This window comes from Diadema setosum, chromosome 20, assembly GCF_964275005.1.
Source record: "Diadema setosum chromosome 20, eeDiaSeto1, whole genome shotgun sequence".
NCBI lineage: Eukaryota > Metazoa > Echinodermata > Echinoidea > Diadematoida > Diadematidae > Diadema > Diadema setosum.
Window position 1 is genome coordinate 9,723,622 of NC_092704.1, and position 26,013 is coordinate 9,749,634.

General features: G+C 39.4%; 1 protein-coding gene across 1 annotated transcript in view; it reads left to right on the forward strand.

The window, feature by feature from the left end:
• Window positions 1-26,013, forward strand: part of LOC140243787 (transformation/transcription domain-associated protein-like) — a 107,280-nt gene that overhangs the window by 72,866 nt on the left and 8,401 nt on the right. Inside the window, exons 72-79 of the mRNA XM_072323456.1 lie at window positions 444-645; window positions 816-923; window positions 2,290-2,406; window positions 3,181-3,396; window positions 4,331-4,472; window positions 5,123-5,319; window positions 6,311-6,458; window positions 7,734-7,879. Of these exons, the coding sequence (XP_072179557.1) occupies window positions 444-645; window positions 816-923; window positions 2,290-2,406; window positions 3,181-3,396; window positions 4,331-4,472; window positions 5,123-5,319; window positions 6,311-6,458; window positions 7,734-7,843 (1,240 nt within the window). The 3' untranslated portion in view covers window positions 7,844-7,879. The remainder of the gene's footprint in view (window positions 1-443; window positions 646-815; window positions 924-2,289; window positions 2,407-3,180; window positions 3,397-4,330; window positions 4,473-5,122; window positions 5,320-6,310; window positions 6,459-7,733; window positions 7,880-26,013) is intronic.

The following is a 26,013-nucleotide window of genomic DNA, read 5'->3' on the forward strand; positions in this document are numbered from 1 at the left end:
GTATTACATAAAACAATAACCAAAATTAGCATGCTTTTGTTTATGCACTTGTTTCATGTTCAACAAAATGCATGACAATGTCCGCATTGCAAAAATTTCCGTTTTTACAGTGTTTAGCATGATCTGATTTAGCACAGCACTCATTGCAATCAGGATAACTTTCAAGGTCTGTCAAAAATGTCTGGAATAAGCAAAATATTTGTAAAATTTTTTTTAAAAGCAAGATAGCATTGGTGAGTGACCGAAACAGAAGCTCTTTGAACACACCAGTGAATCAGATCTCATCTCAAACGTAACAAGATGATAAAAGCTTATGAATCCTGGCAGCATTCATCAGCATGACTGACTGTTGCTGGGACTGCATGGCTTGGAGACAAACTTGATAAAAAATGATTCTGCTATGTTAATGTCATCTCCTCCTTCTCTCTGTACTCAACCTCCAGATCCTTCCTGATAGAGGAGCGATGTCGCTTCCTCAGCCACTTCTCATCAGCGACGGCCGACGTCGAGCTGCCCGGCGAGTTCCTGACACCAAAGCACAGCCACTACACGATCCGCATTGCCCGCTTCATGCCCCATGTCGAGATCACCCACAAGCACAACACGGCCGCCCGCCGCCTCTACATCAGGGGCAGTAACGGCAAGGTGGGTGTCGCCCTATTCGGTCCTCCCACCCACCAGACTTTCTTTGATAATCTTCAAGAAAAATGACCATATAATCAAGAAGAAAAGAAAGATGATGAATGACCACTGACACCAATTTGTGAATCGTTTGTCATGGCTCATTATTCTTCTACCTTTGTCCGTCTCTTCAGATCTATCCCTACCTGGTGGTCAATGATGCCAGTATGGCGGAGTCACGGCGAGAAGAGCGTGTCCTCCAAGTCCTGCGAATGCTGAATCACTACCTTGCCAAGAGGAAGGTGAGGGAAAAGAAAACAGCCATATTCTGTTATAGTTGTATCTCCTCTGCTTCCATACTTGCCAACTAGTAAGATTTTATCAGATTCAGTAAGATTTTTTACGTTAAAAATAGCAAAATCAGATTTTCTGTCAGAGAAATCAGATTTTTTAAAAATATTTAGATATACCTTTCATGTGTATTTTTTGAAGATTTGACCGAAAGTAAGATTTTTAACTTCAGTTTGCATAGAAAATAAGATTTTTGCAATCCATGAGTAAGATATTTCATCTTGAAATGTTGGCAGGTATGTGCTTCATTTTCCATCATTGTCAGCCACAAGCCATCAGTACATGTTTATGTATTAGTCATTATTTAGTACTTTAACAATATTATTGGTCAGTACCGTCATCGTAGCCTTGCTTTACTTTGTCTAGTTTCATCCATACATATTAAGATCTGCTCTCAAGAAGGTAAAGTATGCCTGTTGTTCAGACTCAACACACCATATCTAATATTTTGTCATGAGCAGCTGCTGAGCTATCAAAAGGGACATAGTGTCTGTCTGTTAAATCCTTTCAATGCCAGACTTTGGACAGTATGTACGTTACAGGGTTTTCTGTGCCAATCGGCACTCAAAGCACACAAAGAGTTAAACTGGCTATGACATTATCAAACTGAAGGACATGAGAGAGCCATGCCGTAGATTTGTGTTCATGTGACCTTTGACATATCAAGCTCTCAACTTATGTAGATGCTAGTTTTTTTTTTCTCCCAAGTGCCTATCCTTGTTTCAATCCTTGTTTTGAATCTAGTCGCTAGCAATCTGTCCAGCAGTAAGGGAATATGTATGGTTTCCCATACAACATCAAACATGACAAATTAAGTATTTATCATTATACAAAGGGACTATCTTGTACAATGTATTTAGGTTTATGCAGTGTCCGTGTTACCGTTCGTAGTATTATCTTGTGTCATGCTGATTTATTAACTCTCTGTGTGCCATGGCGTAAACCCTCTTTGTGCCACATTATTCTGAGACCGCAACACATAAGTGCTTTTGGAAAACATTCTGTTTTTCAAAACCATGTAACAGTTTAAAGAAGCATCAATGCAAGAAATACAGTGCAGCAAAGTTACAGAGAAAATTGTAAACATTGCTCTTATGTGCATTTTTTTACAAGACTACGGCTGTGACGCTTTCGATATACTGTTGCGGAGCGCAATGTGTTGATCAGTTTGTGCATGGTTGTGCTTTTAAGGAAAATATGCAAAGTTGGCAGGCCATGGCCTGAGTCAGGCATGCAAATGTGGCACACATAGAGTTAGGAAGGAAATTAAATCAAATGATGTTTGTTTACAAAATCAATATTTTTCCTTTCCTCCAGGAAACTGCAAAGAGACAACTGCAGTTCACCGTGCCCAGAGTTGTGGCTGTGTCCCCACAGATGAGACTGGTGGAAGACAGTCCCTCCTCCTTGTCACTGCTAGACATCTACAAGAAGGTATGTTGGAGATAGGATAACCAGTCTGCAAATGACACCTTGTTAATCTCACCTTTATGGTAAAGGCAATAGTGAGGTTCCTTAGGCATTTCAAACCATGTCATTCTGTCACACACTTCATCTTGATGGGAACTATGTATTTGTTTTGTTTTGTTTTGTTTTGTTTTGTTTTGTTTTGTTATGCTCTTGCACTGAGTTGATAATCACAAAGGGAAAGATATACAATTTTGTGGTGCAAGGTTGCTGATATATGAATATCAGGTATTACTGGGAAACTGTACTACCTCTTGTTACAATGTTTATCTGATAATCAATTCATGATTTGGCTCCAGATGTCATAGAGTATGATTATGATCGCAGTATTTCACTTCCATTCGTAGTCAGTGGGACTTTGTGCTTTTACAGTGTGGTAGCAGCTACGTGTACATAGATAGCATATTAACCCGCAACTAGGGTTAATTTTATGATTTGCAGAAAAGTTGTGCTTCCCTTACACCACAGCATTCGGGCAATGCAGTTGGCCACACTTTGAGCCCATAGTCACACTCCCTAGCTCTTCAAATTCTGAGCCAGCTTGGTATGCAATATGGCATTGCATTCCACTCACCATCATTCCCTACAAAGATGGCAGTTGCCATATTATCATTTCTGTTTGTAGATACTACATTGCTTGATGTCAGAACACACAAATACATAATGCATGCAGAGTGAGAGTTGAAATTTTTTTCTTCTTGTATTCACCATCTCCCATCCTTGCTCTCATTGCCATGACAGTGGTGCACCAAGCAACAGGTGGAGACAGACCCGCCCATCAACCGTTACTACGAGCGGCTGGCAGTAGTGCAGCACCGAGGGTCACAGGCCAGCCACCAGGTGCTGCGGGACATCCTGAAGGAGGTCCAGACCAACATGGTGCCCAGGACACTCCTCAGGGAGTGGGCCCTGGACACCTTCCCCACCTCCACCGACTACTTCGCCTTCCGCAAGATGGTGAGTCCCAGCATCCCCACCCTGCCCCTCCCTCACAATCTCGTCAGCTTTCAAATGTGTATTCATACATGTGTATTTTGTGTTGACCACTTGAAAGTATCATATTTGAAAGAATTGATGTGATTTTGGTAATCAAATTTGAATTGAATAAAAAAGAAGAAAATTATTCTATATCTTCTCAACTGATATGGGCACTATCTTGTGGTTGAATGATTTCGTCAAGAACATATCATTTGAAGAGTTTTATCACAAAACGAGCTAACTCCATTCTTGTTTAGTTGAGATACTAGTGATTAAAGCTGCTAAAAAAAAAATTACAAAAATAAAAAATAAGAAGAAAATACAGGAAATTTTTGATCAGGACTTCTTAAATATTCCTTTGCTATGTTACAAGTGAGGTATTACCGGAAAAGTTTAATTTCGCTCTATCTGATGATGGACTTACATGTACTTTGAAATGTTTAAAAATGGCGCTTAGCTCATTTTGCAATAAAACTCTTCATTTGCCGACTCCAGAAAACAGACTGAATGGATCTAAACATTTTGCACGCTCTCTATCTCATTTATATACTGTCGCTTTGTCAGTTGTGATTACAACATTTATCAATCACTTTATACATGCTTTGTGGTAATCAATGAAGAGATATTGATGTAGACTTGGTAGAAGTTTCCAGAGAACTCCGCTGGCAGCTTCCACAGGCATCCAAAGTTACACTGGAAAGGATCTTTATTTTGAATGCAAACGTCCAGGCATGTGTGCTTGTCTATCTCCAACCCTACCATATGTTCTACACTTGTTATGATTTAGCAGTGATGACCTCATCACAGGTATATGGAATGATAAATTGTAGTTGCTGAATTATTGATAAGAGTAATCACTATTGTCTGTCTATCTGTCTGTCTGTCTGTCTGTCTGTCTGTCTGGCCCGTCCAGATGACCGGTCAGCTGGCCCTCCTTGGTCTGGCTGAGTTCGTCCTCCACCTGACCCGCCTCAACCCAGAGATCATCCAGATCGAACGCAACTCGGGCCTGCTGTCTGTCTTCTACCTCCGTTTTGACATCGACGACACGAGTGGTAAGTCTCACCATTCAGTGTTTGAATACTATAACACTATTAAAGGTACATGAGTAAGCTATCACAGCACTTGGTGGCTGGCATTCGTAGCTGTTTTTTTTTTAAATTGCACAAACACACACACACAAAATTCAGCAAAATGAATTTGAGCATTGCCTTGAAAATTGGAGATGTTATGCTTGTGTATGCTTCTGTGATAATTTGATGTGAGAATAATCAGACTTTCCTTATTAACCACAGAGCTCATCATCTTTTCATGACTTTTTTAAAGATATGCAAATTTCTAAAATACATGCGCACACATACACATACTCACACATACACATACTCATACACTCTCACACTGAACTTCATGAAAAATGTGCCAAAGAAAAACAACAACAAAAAAAGAACAATACACAAATCCCCTATGAAATTCATTTGTTTGTTGGTTGTTTTGTTTTGTTTTGTTTTTTGAGAGGGGGAGAGGAGGGGGCGGGGCAGAAAAGGGGGGTCGGGGGAGGGGGACCATTTGCTTCTTCAAAACTAACCATAAAAAAGACTTTGTCATCTCATACATATCTTAGATGTGTCCCTGTGATGGGCCACTATAAGATATTCATGCCTCATAATAATATTTTTACTCTCTTTTCTCTTTTTTCCATCTTTAGGGGAGCTGGATGCCAACCGGCCGGTCCCATTCCGGCTGACGCCGAACATCGCCGAGTTCCTGACCACAGTGGGAGTGAGCGGGATGCTGAACGCCTGCATGATCTCCATCGCTCGGTGCCTGGTCCAGCCCTCCTTCCAGCTACCGGCCATCCTCAAGGCTGTCCTCAGGGATGAGATGATTGCCTGGCACAAGAAGGTAAAGGTGAAGATAAGTCTCCTTCTTCTTTTTCTTCTTCATCATCATCTTCTTCATGTCCATATGGCGCAATGTCGAAAGATGAAACCATTTATACAAATCAGTGATTCTTGCAGCAACTTGTTTTTATTGCAACTGAACGACAAATTGCCCTTCATCAACATGAATGAACACTCCTGATTCTTCACTGTTTTAGTGGTTCCCATGGTAAAAATCATAGGCATACATGTTGTACTCGAGTCTAACCCAACTTCCTCTTCTTCCTGTTCATATGGCGCAATGTCCCAAGAAGTAACCATTTATTTAAATCAGTGATTCTTGCAGCAACTTGTTTTTATTGCAACTGAACGTTAAATTGCCCTTCATCGACATGTATAAACACTCCTGATTCTTCACTGTTTTAGTGGTTCCCATTGTAAAAATCATAGGCATACACACTCGGGTCCAACCCAATTATGTATGGCTTTGATTTTCATAATGGCTACTTCTTGAGAAGAAGAATCATGGATTTTTTCAGAATGTAATGTACACAAACACTAAGAATTTTGTGTAACACAGGTCATGCAATTTGCACCAAAATTGGTACAATCGATGATATGGACCTGCATGCTATTTGACTGACACTAGAAAACACTGACAATACTGTACTGAAACCGTTTCTGTTTAAGCACTTGCATGGTCAACTTTTAGTGACTGTGGAGTGCCCAAGCAGTATGCTGTCATTTGAATGCTTTGCAAAGGCTTAGCTGAAAGGAGTTACATTGTAAGAAGGGAGAGTGAATGTTACATTTGCAAATATTGTGGTGTTTGAGGTATCTTCCAAAGTCAATTTAGAGGGAATGCAACATGAAATTTTAGTGAATCTTCATGGTTCTGGGATTACAAATACATAATAGCAAAGACTCATTCTCTCACAATTGATCAGATTATTGTGTTCAGGTAGTTATGCTCAGTAACTTAAATATCTCAAAATCTGCCTCCTTTCTCGCAGAAACAAGATGACCCATCTTCCAACTCATCATCCTCCACCTCATCCTCCTCTTCGTCTGCCACGACCACGCAGTCGTCACAGTCAGACAGCGAGCTCCTCATCACGCTCGTCACCAAGGCGATCAATGCGATCATGACCAGGCTGCAGAGTGAGTTCACCTCAACATGACTCGCTTTGAGTTTCCACAGTCCCATGCATTTCTCTTGGTGTAGGCTAGTGTGTATCTGAAATCCCCACCTCCTGCAGCCTGCATACATGAAGCAGCTTTTGTGTCCTTGTGTGTGTATGTGTGTGTGTGTGTGTGTGTGTTTTGTCAAGATTGTTCATATTTTGTCAACACTTTATAGATCCTTTGTTAGGTTATTCTAAGATTAGTGCTGAGGATGAGAGGAGTGTATTTCTTCTATGATGACAAAAGTGTCCCTATGTAAGCAAATTGTGTTTGTATGTGTGTGGAGGTGGGTGTAAAAGCCACTTCTCTGACAAGGGAGTTCATTGGAAAGATGTAATTGCTTATGTACTTATTCATTGTTTTTAACAGACAGTGCAAGTTTGGGCAAGGTCTCTTGCCCTACCTCAACATTTTCTCTCTTACCAAGTATTGTAATGCACCTCTTCACAAGTACATGTATGTAAAACGCTTTGCTTGTCTTTTTTAAACAGTCACGTAGTGCATCAAAAATCTGTGATTGCATATGTAACTGAGTGTATCATATTCTGATAATGAGAGAAATTGCAACTCACAGTTACATTTAGACCTACCTAAATCTTTTTCATACTTCTTTTTGGTGCTGTTGCATATCTCACTGTTGATTTTTTTTTTTCTGTGCCACTTGAAGTTCTATGCATAGAAAAAATGCAAGTACAAGAATATTAACACTGGTAAGAGTAATTGAATTGAATTGACTTACACTAGTAACTAGATTGAATTTAAAGGGACTGTACAGTACTGGTTGAGGTGGGAATTCATGTTTTGAACATTCCTAAGTGAGATAATGAGAAACCTCTTATGGAATATGAAAGAGCATGTAATTTTAAGAAGGATTCAACGTTTATTTCATGAAGATTGGTTTTCAAATGGCTGAGATATCCCAAAAAGTGATAATAATAAAAGGCGACAGGCCACGCCTTTTATTAGGATATCTTTGTTTCACTTTGTTTTTGGATATCTCAGCACATTTCAAAACCGATTTTCATCAAATAAACTTTTGATACCCCGTAGAATTGCATGCTCTTTGACATCTCATAGAGTGGTTTCTGAATATCTCGCAAAACGTTACAAGCTAATTCCTCACCTCGACCAGAACTGAACACACCCTTTAATTCAGTTTTATTTGGTGGAATTGAATTGAAGTGTATGGAATGGTATTGAGGAGAATTAAATCAAATCTAATTTGATATGTTTCATCTATGTCCTCCACAGACCTGGCCCAGTTTGAGGGTGGAGAGAGCAAAGTCAGCACCCTCGTGGCAGCAGCCAACAGCCCAGACAATCTGTGTCGGATGGACCCCGCCTGGCATCCATGGCTCTGAGCTCTTTCCTCTCTTCTCTCATCAGATGCCCACAAGGTGAGCTGCTTTTTCACCACATTTTGATACAGATGATTATGTGCCTGTGATAATAGAGCACATTTTAAAAGGTATAAATCAGAAGTAAGTGGACCGTGAAAACATTTTGACTACTGATAAAGTTTCTGAAGTCCTGTGTTACACTTACAGCACATCAAAGACATGGAATAATTTCAAAAGGAGAAATCCTCGTATAGGTGCAAGCCTTTCCACTACGCAGGTTAAGTAATTTATTTGCTGCATGGATATTTCTAACTTCCATTGCTGTTCAATCAAGCTGTTCCTACAGAGATGTATTTCATTTGTTTGAATTCTTGTTGCTTGAAATAGTTGTTAAAGTCAGGTAAGCCTTTTGTGAGCTTTCTGGTTGTCAGGAATAGCCCTTTTTTTTTTTTTTTTTTTTAAAGGTATGAAAGAAACGTTACGGTGTTTGTACCTGTCACATGTCTTGTACATCTATTTGTAACAAACTTTGTGTGAATATGAGTCCAGACTGATGAGGGCATATTGATTGTGGTAATCATAATAGTGATGATAATTGTGATTATAGCCAGGTGATTATAGTGGTGATAACTCTGATAATGATGATTATTCTGTTGGTGGTAATTGTGATGATGATGATGATGATGTGATATTATTGTAGTGATAATGCTGATACTCATGAAAACAATGACAATGACAGTGATACAGCCGCTACATCTTCCAACAATGTTGGTGATGGTTGCTGTGACAATGGCAAAAATAATCATGGTAGTCACACTTTTAGTGTGTGATCTTAGAATAAGAGAGAAAATGTTTTGTGTCAAGAATGCTTTTAGTTATTACAGTTCGTTGGAAGCCACAACTGTATTTTCTTCATTGAAACCCTTGTCTTTCACACCTTCAGTTCTCACTAGCATGAAGCTTTCTCTCCTTGCTAGCATATTTTGAAGAGCAAATCAGATGTATATAGATTGGTTTAAGGGCACTAAAGTCCATGGAAACTGTTAACCCGTTGAAGATGGTTTGATTTTGCTACAACATTTCCCATAGATGCTTGCCCTAGTATACTCGAGACTCATCCTCAACGGGTTAAAGTGGTATTATTTGTGTGCACTTTGTCTTTACTGGTCAATTCTGTGTAGATGTGCTTATATACAGTATAAATGAATAAATAGGTGAATGATTGAATAAACGATTCGATAGATAGATAGATAGATAGATAGATAGATAGATAGATAGATAGATAGATAGATAGATAGATAGATACATGTAGGTAGATCTTTTCATTTTTTTTTCTCCTTTCACTGGCAAGTGAAGCCCCATTTGGTTTGAACAAAATGAAGTTGTTGTAGAGCTGTGGAGTTTAAATGAAAGCAGGTATTAAAGATAAGCCTGTTCCCCCGAGTGAATTTGTGCATTAACAGCAAGCACAAAGTGAAATATCAGACATGAAGTAATGTAGACAATAAAATGTGCTTGGGAAGGAAGGGGATTAGTGACCAAAAGCTTTTATTTCAATTTTCCGGAATGCTGGACATTTAATTTTCTCTAATCTGCTTATGCTAATCCTTTCAGAAGAGATTACTCTTCAATCATTTAAAGGGAACTTCATGATTTGTTCTTTTTTTTTAAAGAAAAATGTAAACTATCTCGTCCTCATTTGTTGAGTGAGTTAGTCACGTTGAAAGGTTGCCACGTGCTTGCAGTGTCACATGTAGAAACTAGTGTTGCAACTGTAAGCTACTAGATCTTGACAGCATTTTTATGAGGGAACATTTAAAAAGAAAAAAAGCTGTGTAGACACAAATAAAAATTCTTACAGACAATGTGGAACCAATCAATACTGCTTTCATAATTTCTGTCAGAATCTACATCGACGTGTAAAAAGATGCAGTGCACCATATTTTCTGTGACATTATTTGAAAATATGTTAAAGGATCTGATCGTATCTCTTACAAGTTGAGATTATTACACACATTTTTCTTCTTTATTTATTCATTTATTTTACTTCCAACATTTGCATTTTTTTTTTTTTGGGGGGGGGGGGGGGGGAGTCAAGCAATCATCCTAAGCCCTGAATATTTGTAAAATGTGACTATATTCATTGTTCATGGTATGCTGAAAGTCATCAGTGTTCATCGAGTATCATGGGTACTGACTGATGAACCCTTTAAAGCAACAAGAAGTCCATTTCTCTTATCAAGAATGTTCTCCACTTCCCCCATCCCCACCTCACCCTACCCCCCACCTCACCCCACCCTACCCCCACCCCACCCTACCCCCACCTCACCCTACCCCCAACTCACTCTACCCCCACCTCACCCTATCCTCTGTACGCCTGAAATCGTCATGGCTTCTGCCATTTTAACGTGGATACAGAAAAAAAAAAAAGGTCTCAAGGAGGCCTAGATTGAGATGCCCTGCCATCGGGTGGATTGTAAGCCTACACAAATACTCTTTGTGGTCTTCCATTCCCAGAGGGTGCAAGAGGCATTACAAAATGTTTTAAGGATTGTCTGTCTCTGTCTGTATGTCTGTCTGTCTGTGTGTCTGTCCATTCCTGTGGGTACCCGCATTCTGAGCAGAGCTTGTAAACATGAAAAAAAAAACCACACACACAAATAAACAAACACAACACCAACATCATGGGTTGATTTTCTTCGTACTTGGCCCAGATAATCTGCATGAGGTGTAGATGCACTGAGTCTGTGAAATATAAGTTAAAAGATTGTGGATGAAAATCTGTCTATGTAAAATGTCTAACTCCATCAAAGGTCAGTGCACTTTTGCTAAAGCTGTCATTGTTATGCCATTTCTTCAGTTTTGAGTGTGTCTAATGGTATATTGCTATGTGAGGAATGGCAGAAATTAACTGGTGGTAAATCTATCAGATAAAACTTACAAGGATGGAAGGTCCAAGGTCGCAGTATTTTGACCTAGCATTGAGCAATTTTCCAGCCATAATTTTGGCTAGGAATGTGCATTGGTACTGCAATCTTTCAAGGAGGATGAGGATAAATGCACCAAAAAAAAAAGAAAAAAAGAAAAAAAAAAGAAAATGACATGGGATGAAAGGTCATGGCAAAAAGAAACAAAACTGAAGGTATTGTACATTGGCTGGAAAGGCATTTTCAAGCTCTGTCTTCAGCTAGGTATGTTCAAGTGTAATATGATTTTGGAAGGTTAGAAATGAATGAAGATTTGTCTGAATGGATTGTTACTGGACAAAGATCAAAGGTCGTCAAAGATTTGTGCAGAGGATGTCAATTTTTCATCCATATCCCCAGTTATGAAATTCCAGTTGTTTGTGAAATGGGTGGAAATAGATTGTAAGGAATATTTCATTCATTCTAAGGAAGGATAAAGGTTAAAGGTTAACAGCAGTGAATTTATATCTAAAAGTGAATCAGAGCTAGATATATGGCTTTATACAGAGATTGCTCAAGAAGGTAGAAGCATCCCAGTTGACTTTCCTTCTGCAGTTGAGTTGATCTAGTCTTTCCGCTGTTAGGGTTGTTGCTTGATACTAGTTGGGTTTTTTTCTTAATTCTATCATTCATTGTATGTGGATTAGCATCAGTAGCAAGATGTGACCTACATTTGTGTGACCTTTCCAATGATATTCCTCTTTGTGAGCTGTTAAATCTGTATGTTTTGGCCTTTTCTAATTACTTTCTTTTTTATACTCTTGGGTCTTCCCTTCCAATTGGTTGATTTTGATGGGAGGGCCATCGTTTATCATCCTGCTGCCTGACTGATTCCCAGGGTTGTGGTTCTTTTCTCTGTAAAGATGGAAAGAGTCTTTTGTCTTCTACCGCACAGTTGTTCCTGTGATGCAGTAGCAGTCACGTGAGCCCCGTTTCCAGCGGGTACACAGCTGTTTTGATGTTGTTGTTGTTGTTGTTGTTTTGGGGGGGTTTTTTTAATGCCCATACAGAATGTAAACACACAAGCACATGTGATTAATATGGAGTAACAATGGTTTGGAAACTGTTCTGCAAAGCTTTTCAAAGAGCATTTCACGCCATGCAAGTGAGCTTTAATAAGGGTTGGATTTTTCCTTTTCCTTATAGATAAATGTAAGAGCATGTCAGTTATTGATGGAAGAAGTGTGTTTGAAATGCAGTTCCTTGTGACATGAGGAAAATTTTTTTCGTAATACGTTGTTTGTATCTCTTGCAGAGAACGCGGAGTCAGGCGGTGCTGTTGTGCACGTATTTGTGGTTCTTACATTTTTACTTGCTCGTTTGTGGTTGCAAATGTTTGATTGGTGCCACATTTCTAGGTGTTACATCACCCTTTTATGTAAATCAGCAAATTATGAAGTGCACATATTGAACTAGAGTGCACCTGTGTATGCTTTGAGCAGTAAGAGCACGAAGATCTCTACACAGATATTTGAGGACTGTTTCTGAATTTCACTAACTGCTCCTTTTGTACTGTATGGACTGCTATTTATGGATCTAAGAATATATGCAAGCATATTTAGAGAGCTCGAACAAAACAGGACAAAAAAAAAAGCAAAGAGGGGCACTTAACCATCAGATTGCCTAACTTGCAAAGGCCCCATTAGAAACCAGATGCCCGTCTCCACATTGTCGCCATGGAGACGGATTCAGCTTAGTGCGAGCACGGCTGTCCCCGTGGCCCCATCACGCTCCCCCCATCAGATAACAGAAAAATGCCTCCTCAGAGTCAGCTGCCCTGATTTTATGGCCTCATTTACTGCAGTCACTATGGCATTGTTTTGAAGATAATTTTTTTTTTTTTTTTTTGGGGGGGGGGATTCATTACTGTGTGCACATGAGAAATGAGAAATCCCCTTGTGTTTCTCCATATTTTGTGCCTTTTACATGCATTTTTTTTTTCTCTTCATTGCATCAAGACCATGGAACAGCTTCACACATGATGTGTTGAATTGTTTGGGGCAGTCACATTTCTGTGACATGTGATGTGAGTTTGTCCTGTGTTTGTGCAATCATCACTGTCCTGCTTTTTGTAAATCTTTGCGAGTAGTTGAATAGGAGGAAGCAAACATTCATCAGTCTTCCAGATATTGATATGTGTTGTGCTTCATTTACCTTTTAGGTGAATCTTTGATCTGAGTGCATTTTCTCTTATCTGATCCTCCAACATCTTCATTCCCTACAGTGGAAGCTCTTATTCACAATATTGTCTCAAGACAGATACACTTGAGCTTTCAGAACAAATTCAATGAGTGTACTTTGTTATCAATGTACTACATTATTTCTGTTGTGGATTCCAAGTATTACACATTGTGTTTATTTCTTTTTGTTGTACAATGCAAGAAGGGAAAAATAGGTATGTACAGTAGATATGCGTTTGTGTGTGTGTTTTTACTATATCTCAGACAGTAACACTATGTTTGCTCCTGTGACAATTGCTCTGGTATTTCTCCAGTGACTTTAAAGGGTTAGGGTTGTCATAGAGGGTTAGGTTTAGTTTGATGTGGGGATTAGGATTAGGATTAAGGTTAGGGTTATATTTGTGGGTAGAGTTCATGTTTGACTTTACGTGCAGATATTTCGTGGGAGCAATTGTCACAAGAGCAAATGTCAGGGAACAACCTCAGACAGAGAATTGCATTCTCTTTCAATGATTTCAAATTACAAGTGCTGGAACGAAGTCAAGCATATCCCTGTTTGGATTGAAAAGTTAAATAAACACAATTTTTTTTTTTTTTGAGAATCACATTGGAGCAAACACTGATAGGCGAGACAGATGGCATAGACATTGGGGTCACAGGATATTCAGGTACATGACGGCCACAGTCACACACTCAGGAGTTATCAGTTTTTGCATTGTGATGCGAAAATTGATTTCATTTGCCACTGTTGCCCCCTCCCCCCCCCCCCCCAAAAAAAAAAAAAAAAAAAAAATCACTTTAAATCTCCACACTGTGCATGCCCATTACAGAGTTTGACCACAAGCACCCAAGTGGATGGACCTATTGTGGCGAGTTGCATTATGGCATTTTAAAAATAGATGTTACAGCATGGCAAGCTGGAAAAATTACTGCAAAAATTTCCCAAGAAAAATCAAGGTGGAATAATTTTTGCATCGCGATGAATATGGCAAGAGTTAAAATATCTCCGCAACCAAATACTTTTATGAGTCATGTTATATATGACATTCAAGTGCAAGAGTAAGGGAATAATGTCATGTCATTTTCAGAAAATTGTCCTCCCCCGACTTTCGGATCCTTTTGTTGCAGCGGGTCAAGACCGTGCATGATTTTAACAACAAAACATATGTGGAAAGAGAGTACACATGCCATGGCAAATATTTTCCTGTTTATATTTTTGTGTGTGTGTGTAAATATAGAAGAAGGACTTAAAGTACGAATTAGCTTTCTTTCCTGCATTTTGTAGGCAATCTTCAGCAGCGTGGACACTATCAGAAATGGGCAATCTGCCAACTTTGAAAAGCTCGAATTACAGAATTTACAAAGCATGCTTTCAGATATTTATCAGACAGCTGTGAAACGAAAGCAAACCAACCACAAACAACAGTGTAAATATAAAGTACTGATTCGGTCCTGTCTGCCGGAATGACAAATTCAAAACAACTTTCTTCCGCTGTCAGATCTGGCTAGAACCAGTCAATTTTTTTTTTCCTTTTTGTTCTACTCGGTCCTGTCAACAACATCTGGTGATTATGATGATTGTCTTTGACACGCAGTGACGAAATGGATGTTGCCATGAAAGGTGGTACATTTCTAGCCAGGCATTCTGCGCATCCTGTATTTAAAATTATGTCCGTGAAAGTGGTGTTGCACGTGATATGTGAACATAATGTGTCAAATCCTTACACGAACTATATATTGATTTCATCATGCAGCGAAAAAAGCAATTCGTGAATTTCCTGTCGCTCCTCCGACTTCATGTAAATGCAAAAGAGTTGGATTCCTCCGTCAAAGTTCTTCATGTGATCACAACCTCTAGTGAGTTTCAAAATGTCATACACTCCAACTTCTTACTCCAAAAACTTTAAATTCATGAAGATAACCACACCCCCTCATTAATTTTGTAGGGAAGGGTTCCCTCTCTTAAATGCAGAAGGCACTAGTGTTATCAATGCAGGCAATAGGAATGATTATTGTGAGAACCAAAATATGCATGCTATCAGAGCGTCTGACACGGTTTGGGCACGGGAGACTGAGGTATTTGCAGTCCTTCCATTCAGCAATCGATATCGGCACAGCTGACAACTTATTCCCCCCTTTCCCCTCACCTTTTCCTGTGAATCAATACCTATCAACACCAAAATAGGTCAGGCCTGTGATTCGTATGAAGAGCAAAACAAGTCTCCCTTTTGTGTCGTTGTAACTACTGCCCTCTTTTGTTCGTGTTTGCTATGTTTTTGTTTTATACACTCTCATTCTCTCTCTCTCTCCCTTTGTCCTTGTATCACTTTTCAATTATTCTCCCTACAACAATATCAGTGTTCATATCGATCTCCTTCTTTCTCTTCTTCTTTTCTTTTCATCATTCCTTCCTTTTCTCTTCCAAATTTCCAATTTTCATGCTTTTATCGGCATCAATACTATACACAACACTAAGAGACTTGTTGGTATGAAATTACCATGCTAGGAGGGCCGTGAGCTGATCTGACATATTTTCAATCCACAACTTGTGCTGGTTGAGGTGAGGATTCAGCTTGTAACATTTTGCGAGATATTTAGAAACCACTCTGTGAAATATTAAAGAGCATACAGTTCTAAGAGGAGTCATAAGTGTATTTGATGAAAATCGGTTCTAAAATGACTGAGATATCTATTAAGAGAAGGTAAAACAAAGAGATCCTGATAAATGTCTTGGCCTGTCAATTTTATTAGGATTGCTTTCTTGCATATGTCAACCATTTCAAGGCCAATTTTCGTCAAATAAACGTTGAATCTTTCTTGAAATTACTTGCTCTTTCATATTTCATTTGGGTTTCTCATTATCTCACAAAAAAAAAAAATTTTATAAACCTGAATCCTCACCTCAACCAGTACTGTACATTCCCTTTAACCTAGTAACCAGTTGAAAAAAAAAATCACTGTCCGGCCAGTAACTTTCCTTGCTGATATTGGCAAATGTCTTGAAAACTATATTTTGATGGATGGGGATCAAATAGGTCTATATTACATAATCTTATTAATCCCTTTGGATTATCAATATTAATGTCATGATATCCAGGGCTGCACACTAACCGTTTTTTGTACTGGTCCAACCTGTCCCTGTCAAACTAGTTTTCCATTTTTAGCTGGTCTGAACCTAGAATTTACTAGTCCTTCAAATTCATGAAATTCTTTCATCGAGTTGACTAACACTGGTTTATAATTCAGTGCTTATTTTCTTAATACATCAATGTATTGTAGGACAATTTGTCAATTAGTTGCAATTTAGAATTTACTGGTCCTGATCTTTTTGTTTTTTTTTCAACTGGCCTCAACAATGCCTTTTTACAGGTCATGTCAGACCAGTAAATTCTGAAATGGCAATTCCTGAAAAGTTAGAACTCTATGTTCATGCTTTAAAACACTCATAGGCTGGTTCTTCATCCACCTCACTTGAACATCTTCTGCTTGTATAAGTGACCCAATTAGAGCCAAACACTTCATATTACATGTTAATGCGTATTCCATAGAGTCCTACCCCCCCGCCAGCAGTGTATGTATGCATGAGCCCTTAAACGAAAGACAATACCCCACCGCATTATGCATCCTGTGTTCCCAGCAGATAATGAACGGGCCCACTCCGTGGCAAGTGGGAGCCGCTGCCTTCTAGGTTACCCCAGGTGTGGCGTCTTGCGCCATCGGTGGCTGCTTAGCACCACAGACGGCTAAAGCCCATGCTGCAGGTAGAATTTGGGGGGGGGGGTGGGGGGTGGGGGGGGGGGTATGGGGGAAGCAGTAGGGCTGCCGGCGAGATACAAGTTGTGTGCCTGCATAATTTATGGTCAGGCTTGAACTACGGCTGTGACCCAAGCGTAGCCAGTATTGTTTACCATCCAAACTCACCCGTGGCTCTGGAGGAGAAAAAAAAAATACAAACACAAACATAAAACAAAAAGAAGAAAACAAAATAGAAAAAGAACACAGTGAGGCCAGTCCAAGTCTGAGAAGTGGTTTAAATATATTTGGAGATCAGAGTGCCAACTGGGTTCCCCCCCCCCCCCCCCACACACACACTTGTAGTATAATGTCAGCAGTGAGAAACCTCATTTGTAACACCCACGGAAGGTGAAAACTTAGGGAAAAGTTTACAGTGAAGCTGCAACTACTGAACTCCACTTGGACAAACTTTTTGATGTTTTAACAGTCTCAGAGCCAGAAGAAAGTTTGACTCAATCTTTGGGTGATGTCATGGGTTTTTGAGTGTGATGTCATCATGATCACGTCATCTTTAGCATGACATAATAATTTCAAGTCATTTTACTCTACTCCCCAATGCCATAACCCCCAGAAGGTGCCAGCAGGTCCCTACTAAGGTTTGATTTGATGATGATTTACAAAATATTAAGAATTTAATGTATCAGCCAGAAGGATATTTTTTTTTTCTATCTTTACTCAATATTACTCTCCATTTGTGTAGATAAGCATAATTGTGTACACTTAAAATATATGCAATCAAATACACTGAAACAAAAATAATCCTGAGTTATTGCAATTTACAATCAAATAGATGATTAGTAAGGGGGAAAAGTTCCCTCAAGTGCCTTCAATTTCATTTCAAACAACAATTCAAAATGAAAGCTTTCCAAAAAATCAGGAAATGTGCGAGTCCCCCCCCCCATGTTGATACTGCATTTATATGCAACTCTTGCAAAAACAGCAAAAGAAAAAAGAAATTAGGAGAGTCAATGGTGACAGTGACTTACAACCAGAAGAGGGCCTCTTATTCGTATGTTCATGCAACCACTTCTCCAAAGGAGATTTGCCCATAATAGCATCTCATGTAGGCACCCATCTGGTGCCGCTTAAATGTGTGTTCTTTCAACCATGTCAAAATCTTTTGAGAGCATTTATGGACAATGTTTAATATGTAGACCCTGTTCTACCTCTTAGTAGACAATATGTAGATGATTACTGAAGTGTGGCATAAACAGAGAAAGCATGGGCAGGAAAACAGTTATTTCCTGAAAGTATTTCTTTTTTTTTGGGGGGGGGGGGGTGAACGTTATGCAGTTTCCAGTTAACCCGTTGAGGACAAGTCCTGAGTATACTCGGGGAAAGTGTACAGTGTATATGGGAAATGCGTGTTGTAGCAAAATCAGCCTGTCCTCAACAGGTTTAAAGATCTCTCGTTTGATCTTAACTGTAACAGACCAAGTGGAAAAAAAAAAAAAAAAAACGAGGAGAAAAAGAAACCAGTTTGGGATTTTAGCTTATCACGTTTTGCTATACTGGGCAGTGGCATGACATACATGTACTGAGCTGAAAACAGACTTTAGAACTTTGTGAAGTGATATTTACTCACCAAGAGAAATGGCAGAAAGCATCTATTAATGGTAGTTCACTCTTTGTAGCAAATATTGTATTTTTCTGTATTTTCATGTCTGCATTCTGTGGCATAATTGTCTGACGGAGAGGGCTGGACTTCCTGTATGTGGTCTTCCCAGCCAAGCAACCTCTCGCCGCTTTCAGCGTGCGTTGACGTGCCTCGAAGACGCCAGACGTCTGCTCCAGTATAGTTGATGGCACCTGCTTCCGCGCGATTTTGTAGTGGTTTTCACACTCCAGTCGTCATTTTACATTACCCTGTGGCGCGGCCATCCTAAGGCTGTGCGAAATGCTACAAACATACACACTCACACACACACACACACACACAAGAAAGAAAGTCACAGTGTGCAAAGAAGTGAGACATGCAGACATCATAAGATACTCGATATCGTAATTGTGAGCTGTGTTCAGATTTTGATATTGCCTTACTTAATTTTGTTGCAAATGCCTGTAAAAAAAAAAAAAAATGGAGGTTTTTATGATTCCGATTAGTATTTGATATGATGTGAGGTGTACATATTTATAGATGAAATGGCATTCTTTGCTTGTCATTTTGAATAGCACCCCCTTTTTATGAGATTACGCGCTTTTAATGTTCATGGTCTCATTAAATAACACAACCCTATCACAGAGTCTTGATCCTTTCACACATTCGAGCTCCAATGTTCTGATGCTCATTTATTTCTGCTGATCAGAATAGGCAAGTACTCGGTCATGCGAGAATGAGGGTTTTGTTTCCCTAGCCTCATTTCCGTTGCGATTAGGGGACTGTCCCCACAGGCCCTGATAAGTCAGCATGATTTTCAGGGGGTCACATGGTTTTTAGCAAAGCCCGTGAGATACACGTGGGTGTCGAACAGGCCTGAAACTTAAAGAGACAGTTTGATGAAGATGAGGGGCGGGGAGGCTATGTTGGATGTGTAGAATGTGTCAATTCCATGAGTCAGCCTTTGTATGTAGATAACCCACCCTACCTTTTGACAATAGTTAAAGTTTACTAATACCCTGAGTATTATGTTTTCTATATTTGTAGAGTATACTTGAGACATGCCCTCTGCAAGACATTAGAATTATTTATGTCTCTGATTTTTATTCAGTGGGATTTGAATTCAAATTTTAAAGAGTATACATTTCAAACAAAAATGACTTTACCTCAACTAGTCGATCACCCGATTCTTTCAGTGGAATACTCCTGCTGTCAATATTTTTTTTTTTTCCAAATACATTAACATTGTAAGTCATGAACAATAGTGATATGCAATGCATACGCACAGAGTGTAAAAAAAAAATGGTTAATGCGAAAATATCCACTTTTACAGTAGACCAGATGATGAGACGAAGAGAGAAAGATATATATGTAATATATAAAGAGATAGAAAAAGAAAGAGAAATATATGTATAATATATAACGAGGTAGAGAAAGAAATACCTGTATACATATGTAATGTATAAAAAGATAGAGAAAGAGAGAAAAAATATATACAATACATAAATGAATAATAAAAAGAGAGAGAGAAAGAGAAGTGGGAAGAGGGAGAGAGAAGAGAGAGAAAGAGAATTAGTGAAGAGATGAAGACAATGGGAAAAAACCTTCGCTGCAGAAGTCAGATTCTGAATGACAGCCCCTGGATGTGTGTCGCTGTGATTACGTGCCGGGAGGAGGGTATTGATTAGACTTCTAGCGATGAAAGTTATTTTCCAAGGAGCGTGCTCTGTGTTTAGAGTAGAGAGAGAGAGAGAAAGGAAGCATTCCCAAACAATCCTTCCATATTTTGAGCATATATTAAATGGGGTGCGTACCCTGTACGACTAAAAAAGGAAGCACAGTTGTTCTGGGCAGCTGATTCTTCTTCTTTTTTTTCTTTTGTTTTCAAGTAGATTAGATTATATTGCAATTTTGGGTAATTAGATGTCAAGCAGAAAGAAAGTTCTTGACAGCTGTGGGAGAGATCAGGGAAATTAGAAGGACCACCTCGCTTGGGTTTTCTACTTTTTTTTTGTGACGTCATTCACAAATACTGTCCTCTTTCTTTTTGAGTGTGTGTCGTGAATAGGATTGCTGAATCTTTGAAGGCTTCCGTGGTGGTGGAACATTGAGTGGTAGAAGGCTTGGTGCAACACATATTCTTTCTAGGGTATGAAATGTGTGTGGCACGGACTGGGTAGGCCCTTTTCAGAGCCAAACACATACCCTAGAAACCACCCAATAGGATTGTTGTACCGGAGGGATGATTCGTGTACTGTTTGAAATATCTTTTTATCCCAAACCACACGTTAAATGAATGCATATATTGGAAGACCTCTTCTTCGTTTCCATTTTTTTTTTCCATTTTTCCAATCCACAGATTGCACTGTTCTTTGTGTGCAAGGATAGTACAGATCATTCGACATACTCAAATGTTTGAGGGGTTTTTTTTGTGAAGAATTCCACATCAAAGCAAGATTATACATTTATAGATAGAGCTCGAGAACAAGTCAGTCAGATACTTCTGGAAGTGAAGATGAAAGGATATATTGCCACCTTTAATGGTCTCTGGCAAAATCTCTCTTTTTCATTGCTCTGCATATTGTCAGCCATCAAGTTAATTGATTGATTGATTCTCTCATTCATTCATTCATTCATTCATTCAGTCAGTCAGTCAGTCAGTCAGTCTGTCATTATTCTTTATCCAGGGTAGCCCCATCAGTGGTTTAAGTTGACATGTGTCTTTAGCCATTAATGTGAAAATGCTCTATGAACGCACTCATACAAGGTGTATGCGTGTGCATGTGTATGTTCATGCATGTTTCAGGTATGTGTGGGATAATATGAATAACATATCAGTCATTATGGATGTATGAATGTAATATGTGTGAGTCTTTGTGTACATGTATGTTCATATACACAACTTTCTCTTGCAATATTGCAACTTCATTCTCATTTTTTGAATCTTCACCAGAGCTCTTGACTTCTAGAAAGACAAATTTATGCTACGTCCAAAGCTATATTCAAAGCCCCGGTCTGCCGCGTTTCCTGTACAGAAGATGCATGGCACATTAATTACAAAAAGTTTGTGTGATGTCATAATGCAACTGTGTGCATCGCCAGAAGTTGAGTGCGGAGAAAGCCGGCACCTTGTCAGACTTGTTCAGCACAGTTGTAAAGAATAAGTGAAAGTTTTCTAGCCTTGTAATTAGGACAGTAGTTGCAGCGCAGACGAGTTAATGTAAAAATATGGGCTCTCCCAGAGTGTTACTTTCTGCTCTGGTTGTAAAAGTAAGCTGGTGTTTGCCGTGCCTGGTGCATGTAAAGCAAACCTGTCACAACATAAAATGTCACACTGTTTAAAAGCCATCCCTCGCTGCGTGACCGCTTTAGCTTTGCAAGTACCTCGGCACTGGCGCCGCCGCTTGCCTCCACCGAGATACGCGTCATCTGCGTGTAGATAGGACGTGCATCAGGTAATGCAGCGCCACTTTCTGTGTCGGCCGCGGCGCCTTAATTTGCCGTGCCCATCTGGAACTGCTCGTTACATTTGCAGAAGGCGATGTTCGGACTCCTTGTCAGCGACTCACATTATTTTTTTTTTCCTCTCCTTCTTGTTCGTATCGCTGGCAGAGAGGGGCAAATACTGTCCATTTCCTGGCATCGTCATGAAGTAAAAGGTTTGCTGATTTTTGCTGCAAGCTTTTGAAATTGAAAACTGCCATCTCCTTGCATCAGTGCAAAGAGGATTCTATTACAGCCTGGAAAACTGGAGATGTGACCTACTAATTGAAATGGGTAGTCAAGACATTTTAGATCGGTAATAGATGGCCGACTGTGTACTAGGCAGCCTAGGAAATAATGAATGTCTCTCTTTTCTCTTTTCTCTAACTCTTCTGGTTCCTCTTTTTATCTTTCTTCTTCTTTCTTTCTTTCTTCAAGCTTTAATCCTGTCTCTTTTTGTCTTCCTTCTTTTAAAGGGATCGTATAGTTTTGGTTGCGACCTAATTCAGGTTTCTAACATTTTTTGGTGAGATGATGAGAAACCTCTTATGAAATTTGAAAGAGCATGTAATTCTATGAGGAATTCAACGTTTATTTGATGAAAATTGGTTTTGAAATGGCTGCGATATCCAAACAAGAGCGATTCTAATAAAGGGTGGGACCCACACTTCATTACCATTGCTTTGTTTTACTTTGTTCTTGGATGTTTCAGTCATTCCAAACCCGATTTTCATCAAATAAACTTTGAATTCCTCTTAAAATGGTATGTTCTGTACTATATCATAAGTGTTTTCTTGGTATCTCGCAAAAAGTTAAAAGCCCAATTCTCATCTCCACCAATACTGTACCATCCCTGTAAGCCTGTCAATAGCCTGTTTTTCCTATTGCCTTTCCTCTTCTTTTCTGATTTTGAATTGTTCCTCACTTTCTCTGTCTCACACACTTCATTTATCTCTCTTTTTCTCAAGCCTCATTACTTTCCTGGTCTTTTCTTGTCTTCATTGATTTTTCTATTTCATCTTATTTCTTCCAGGATCATTTCCCATCTTCTGAGTCATACTCAAATGTTTTGCAAAACAAACTTTCTCATCATGTCACACCATTTTTTCTTCTCTTTTTGAATATGTGTATTTATTCACCAACAAATTTATGATTGAGCCTTGTTGAAGACAATAGTCACATTAGAAATTAAGTACATGTAGATTTAGCCATTGTAGCAATATGAGTGAGCTATAGTTGCTCATTTCACTTGTGTGTTGCAAGTGTACATATGGCCATGGCAAGCCGATCGGCCTCACCTGCCCATTCCCAACATGGAAGCTGTGTGACTTCTGCCAAGAATTAGCTTTGTTTGTACATTTTAATTATTCCTTAGTGCCCCCCCCCCCCCCCTTAGGGAAATAAGCTGGTTTAATCTATAGTTTGCCATACAAACAAGAGGGTCCCTGGTTCAAAACCCAGGAAACCAGCTGAGCCAACACTGTCTGTTTTCCTCCTTAGACTGGCAAAACATCATGTCCTACATATGGCATATTAACCTACTTAGGATTATCTGATTTTGCCATAAGACACATTTCCCATAGACACCTGCCCGAGTATACTCGTGACTACTCTTCAATAGGTTAATGAATTGGAGGTCTCCTTGGGCGAGCAAGTTGTAATTAACCCACAAAGCCACAAAGACGATCCTAATTTGCTTCCTTTGAGGAGCAGAAAACAAACAGGGTCAAGTGGTCTGTGCTTCACATACCTTGGACAATGGCCGAAGAATTCCAATCAACCTCATTCAAGTTTGTGTCAATTAAGTGTTTCAGTTTGCAACAAGTGTTGTGAACCAGACATGTAATGCCATAGCTCACTTCTGGTGAAATGTTTCACCAGAAACATTTGCAGCGTGAAACTTTCTTGAATCAGAGCTGACGGCACTTTTCCCAGCAGGGAGCTTTTGTGAGTTGCCACTGACTGTCAGTGCATTGTGTAGACATAAGCCTTTGCGTGTAGTTTTATGCATGCAAAATTTTGTGGTTTCACTGGCCGACTTACAAATGGAAGAACAGAGTTCCTCTACATACTCTCCATTCCTCATTCACACTCAGACTCCATTTCTACATCTCTTTCTGCCAACACAGATCAACCAGTCAATCACCTTGAAGGATGATGATGAAGACCACACCTTTGCTACCACTTGTCGTCCTGCGAGTCGTTGTGCCACCAAGTTTACCATCAGTCTGTGATACCAGGCATATCTGTACGGTGTTTGCCAGCATCTTCCTCCTAGGGGGGCGGGACGCACGATGGATGGCAGACTTAGGAGTGGACTGTTGTCATTATCTAGGCCAGATGAACCTGCTTTTTTGATACATCCTCTGGTGTGTGCCAAATGGTGCTAGCTACGTCTCGGGAATACTTTATGCCCTTCTGCCACTGGAGCTGACCTCAGCATGATCAACTCAGGATCAGCGAATCTCTACAGGTCCACACTTGCATGGAGAATGGTATCAATGTAAATGATACCTATATTAGATGAATTTGCCAACATCCTTTCATGAGAGTACAAAATTTCGCACCTGCAAAGTTTTATAGAATTGCATGCATACAATACTTGCTGACTGAATATGAATGGCTCCTGATCAGTAAAACTCTACTTGTAATTTCTTTCTTTCCTTCTTTTCTCTTGTTTGTATATGTAATTCTCTCTGCCAGAGGAAAGTTCATACAGATGGGATTAGGTATCCTTTTTTTGTGTGTCTAAACAGGGAGGAAAAAAAAATAATGATCGCAAAGTGACAAATTGTTTACATCCATTATTTCAGCTACATTTGTCACCAGTGACACATCCAAAAGTTCTGCTAAGCCAGTGTGTGAACAACATGCCCTCTACCACTGAATGCTCTTTTGTATGTTTCAGGTCTCCTTGTAGGGTAGATTTGTGTGCCTGTTTAGCTTACACGTACAGTATGAGCTACAATTCAGAACTTTGATTCATATGCCGTAAAGAATACAAAGTGATAATGCTTTTTGTCTTTAACCCTTTTCCTCCATTGGCTGATTAGTGCCCTTAGAATGAACATATTGAACATCAGGTGCCTGTATTAAAGCAATAGGTTGACAAAGGTCTGCCATATAGGTCAATACCGTGCACCTGTGATGTTGAAATCGTGCATTGAAAATGTTGGTGTTATTATCACGATAATTATGTGCAAACTTGGCCAGCAGTGCAAAAAGGGCATGTTAGAGGGTGGCATATGAGTGAAATGATGTTCTAGTGTGTGCATAATACTCATGTGTTTAGTAATAGCAGTAACAATGCAGTGTGGCCTCTATGTCAGAATCATTCCATTTTTTTTCTTTTTTCTGTTCTTGTTTCTTTCCACATGAGGAAGTGTGCTGTAATGGACATGTCTTGACAAAATGTCCACTGCTGAGGTCTCGCTATTTTAATTTCTGTTTCTAAGTGCTTCCTCAAATCTGTAGCCATATTCTTGTATGATAATGCTTTGGTGGTTGTAGAGTTTTGGCCTTTTAAAGGGGATGGCTAGTAACTGATCAGTGGGAAGGCTGGTGATGATTGTTCCAATCCTTGTGGGATTCATTTAAGACTACATTATACAGTGTATATCTATTGTTGTGTGAAAATTATTTGCTTCAGAATGGTCTCATAGTCAAGTAATGCACAGTTTAATTGTTCCAGGCCAGCATGCCTGTACAGTGACAGTGCATTAAACTGCACATTACTTGAATGTTAGACCGTTCTGAAGCAAATAATTTTCACACAACAATAGATATATAATCTACTCGTAAATGAATCCCACAAGAATTGGAACAATCATCCCCCAGCATTCCCACTGATTCCCACTAATCAGTTACTAGCCATCCCCTTTAAGTAGCCAGCAATCAGTGATGTGATATCTTTGAACATAGTCGATGTCATATTCACTTTTGAGTTTTTCCCTCTCAACTGTGTTTCATGTGCATATTGGTTGTACAAAGTCTCTGTGTGAATATGACTGTTTTATTTAATACATGCTGTGCTTTATTTGTCTTCAGTATTGCCTTTCGTGACAGCAAATAAGATATCGGTAATAAATATCTGTTGGTGGCTTCTATCCTAGTGACTGTAGTTACCTTCTTGTTGTTGTAAAGCTGAGAATTATAAAAGTTGGCTGAATG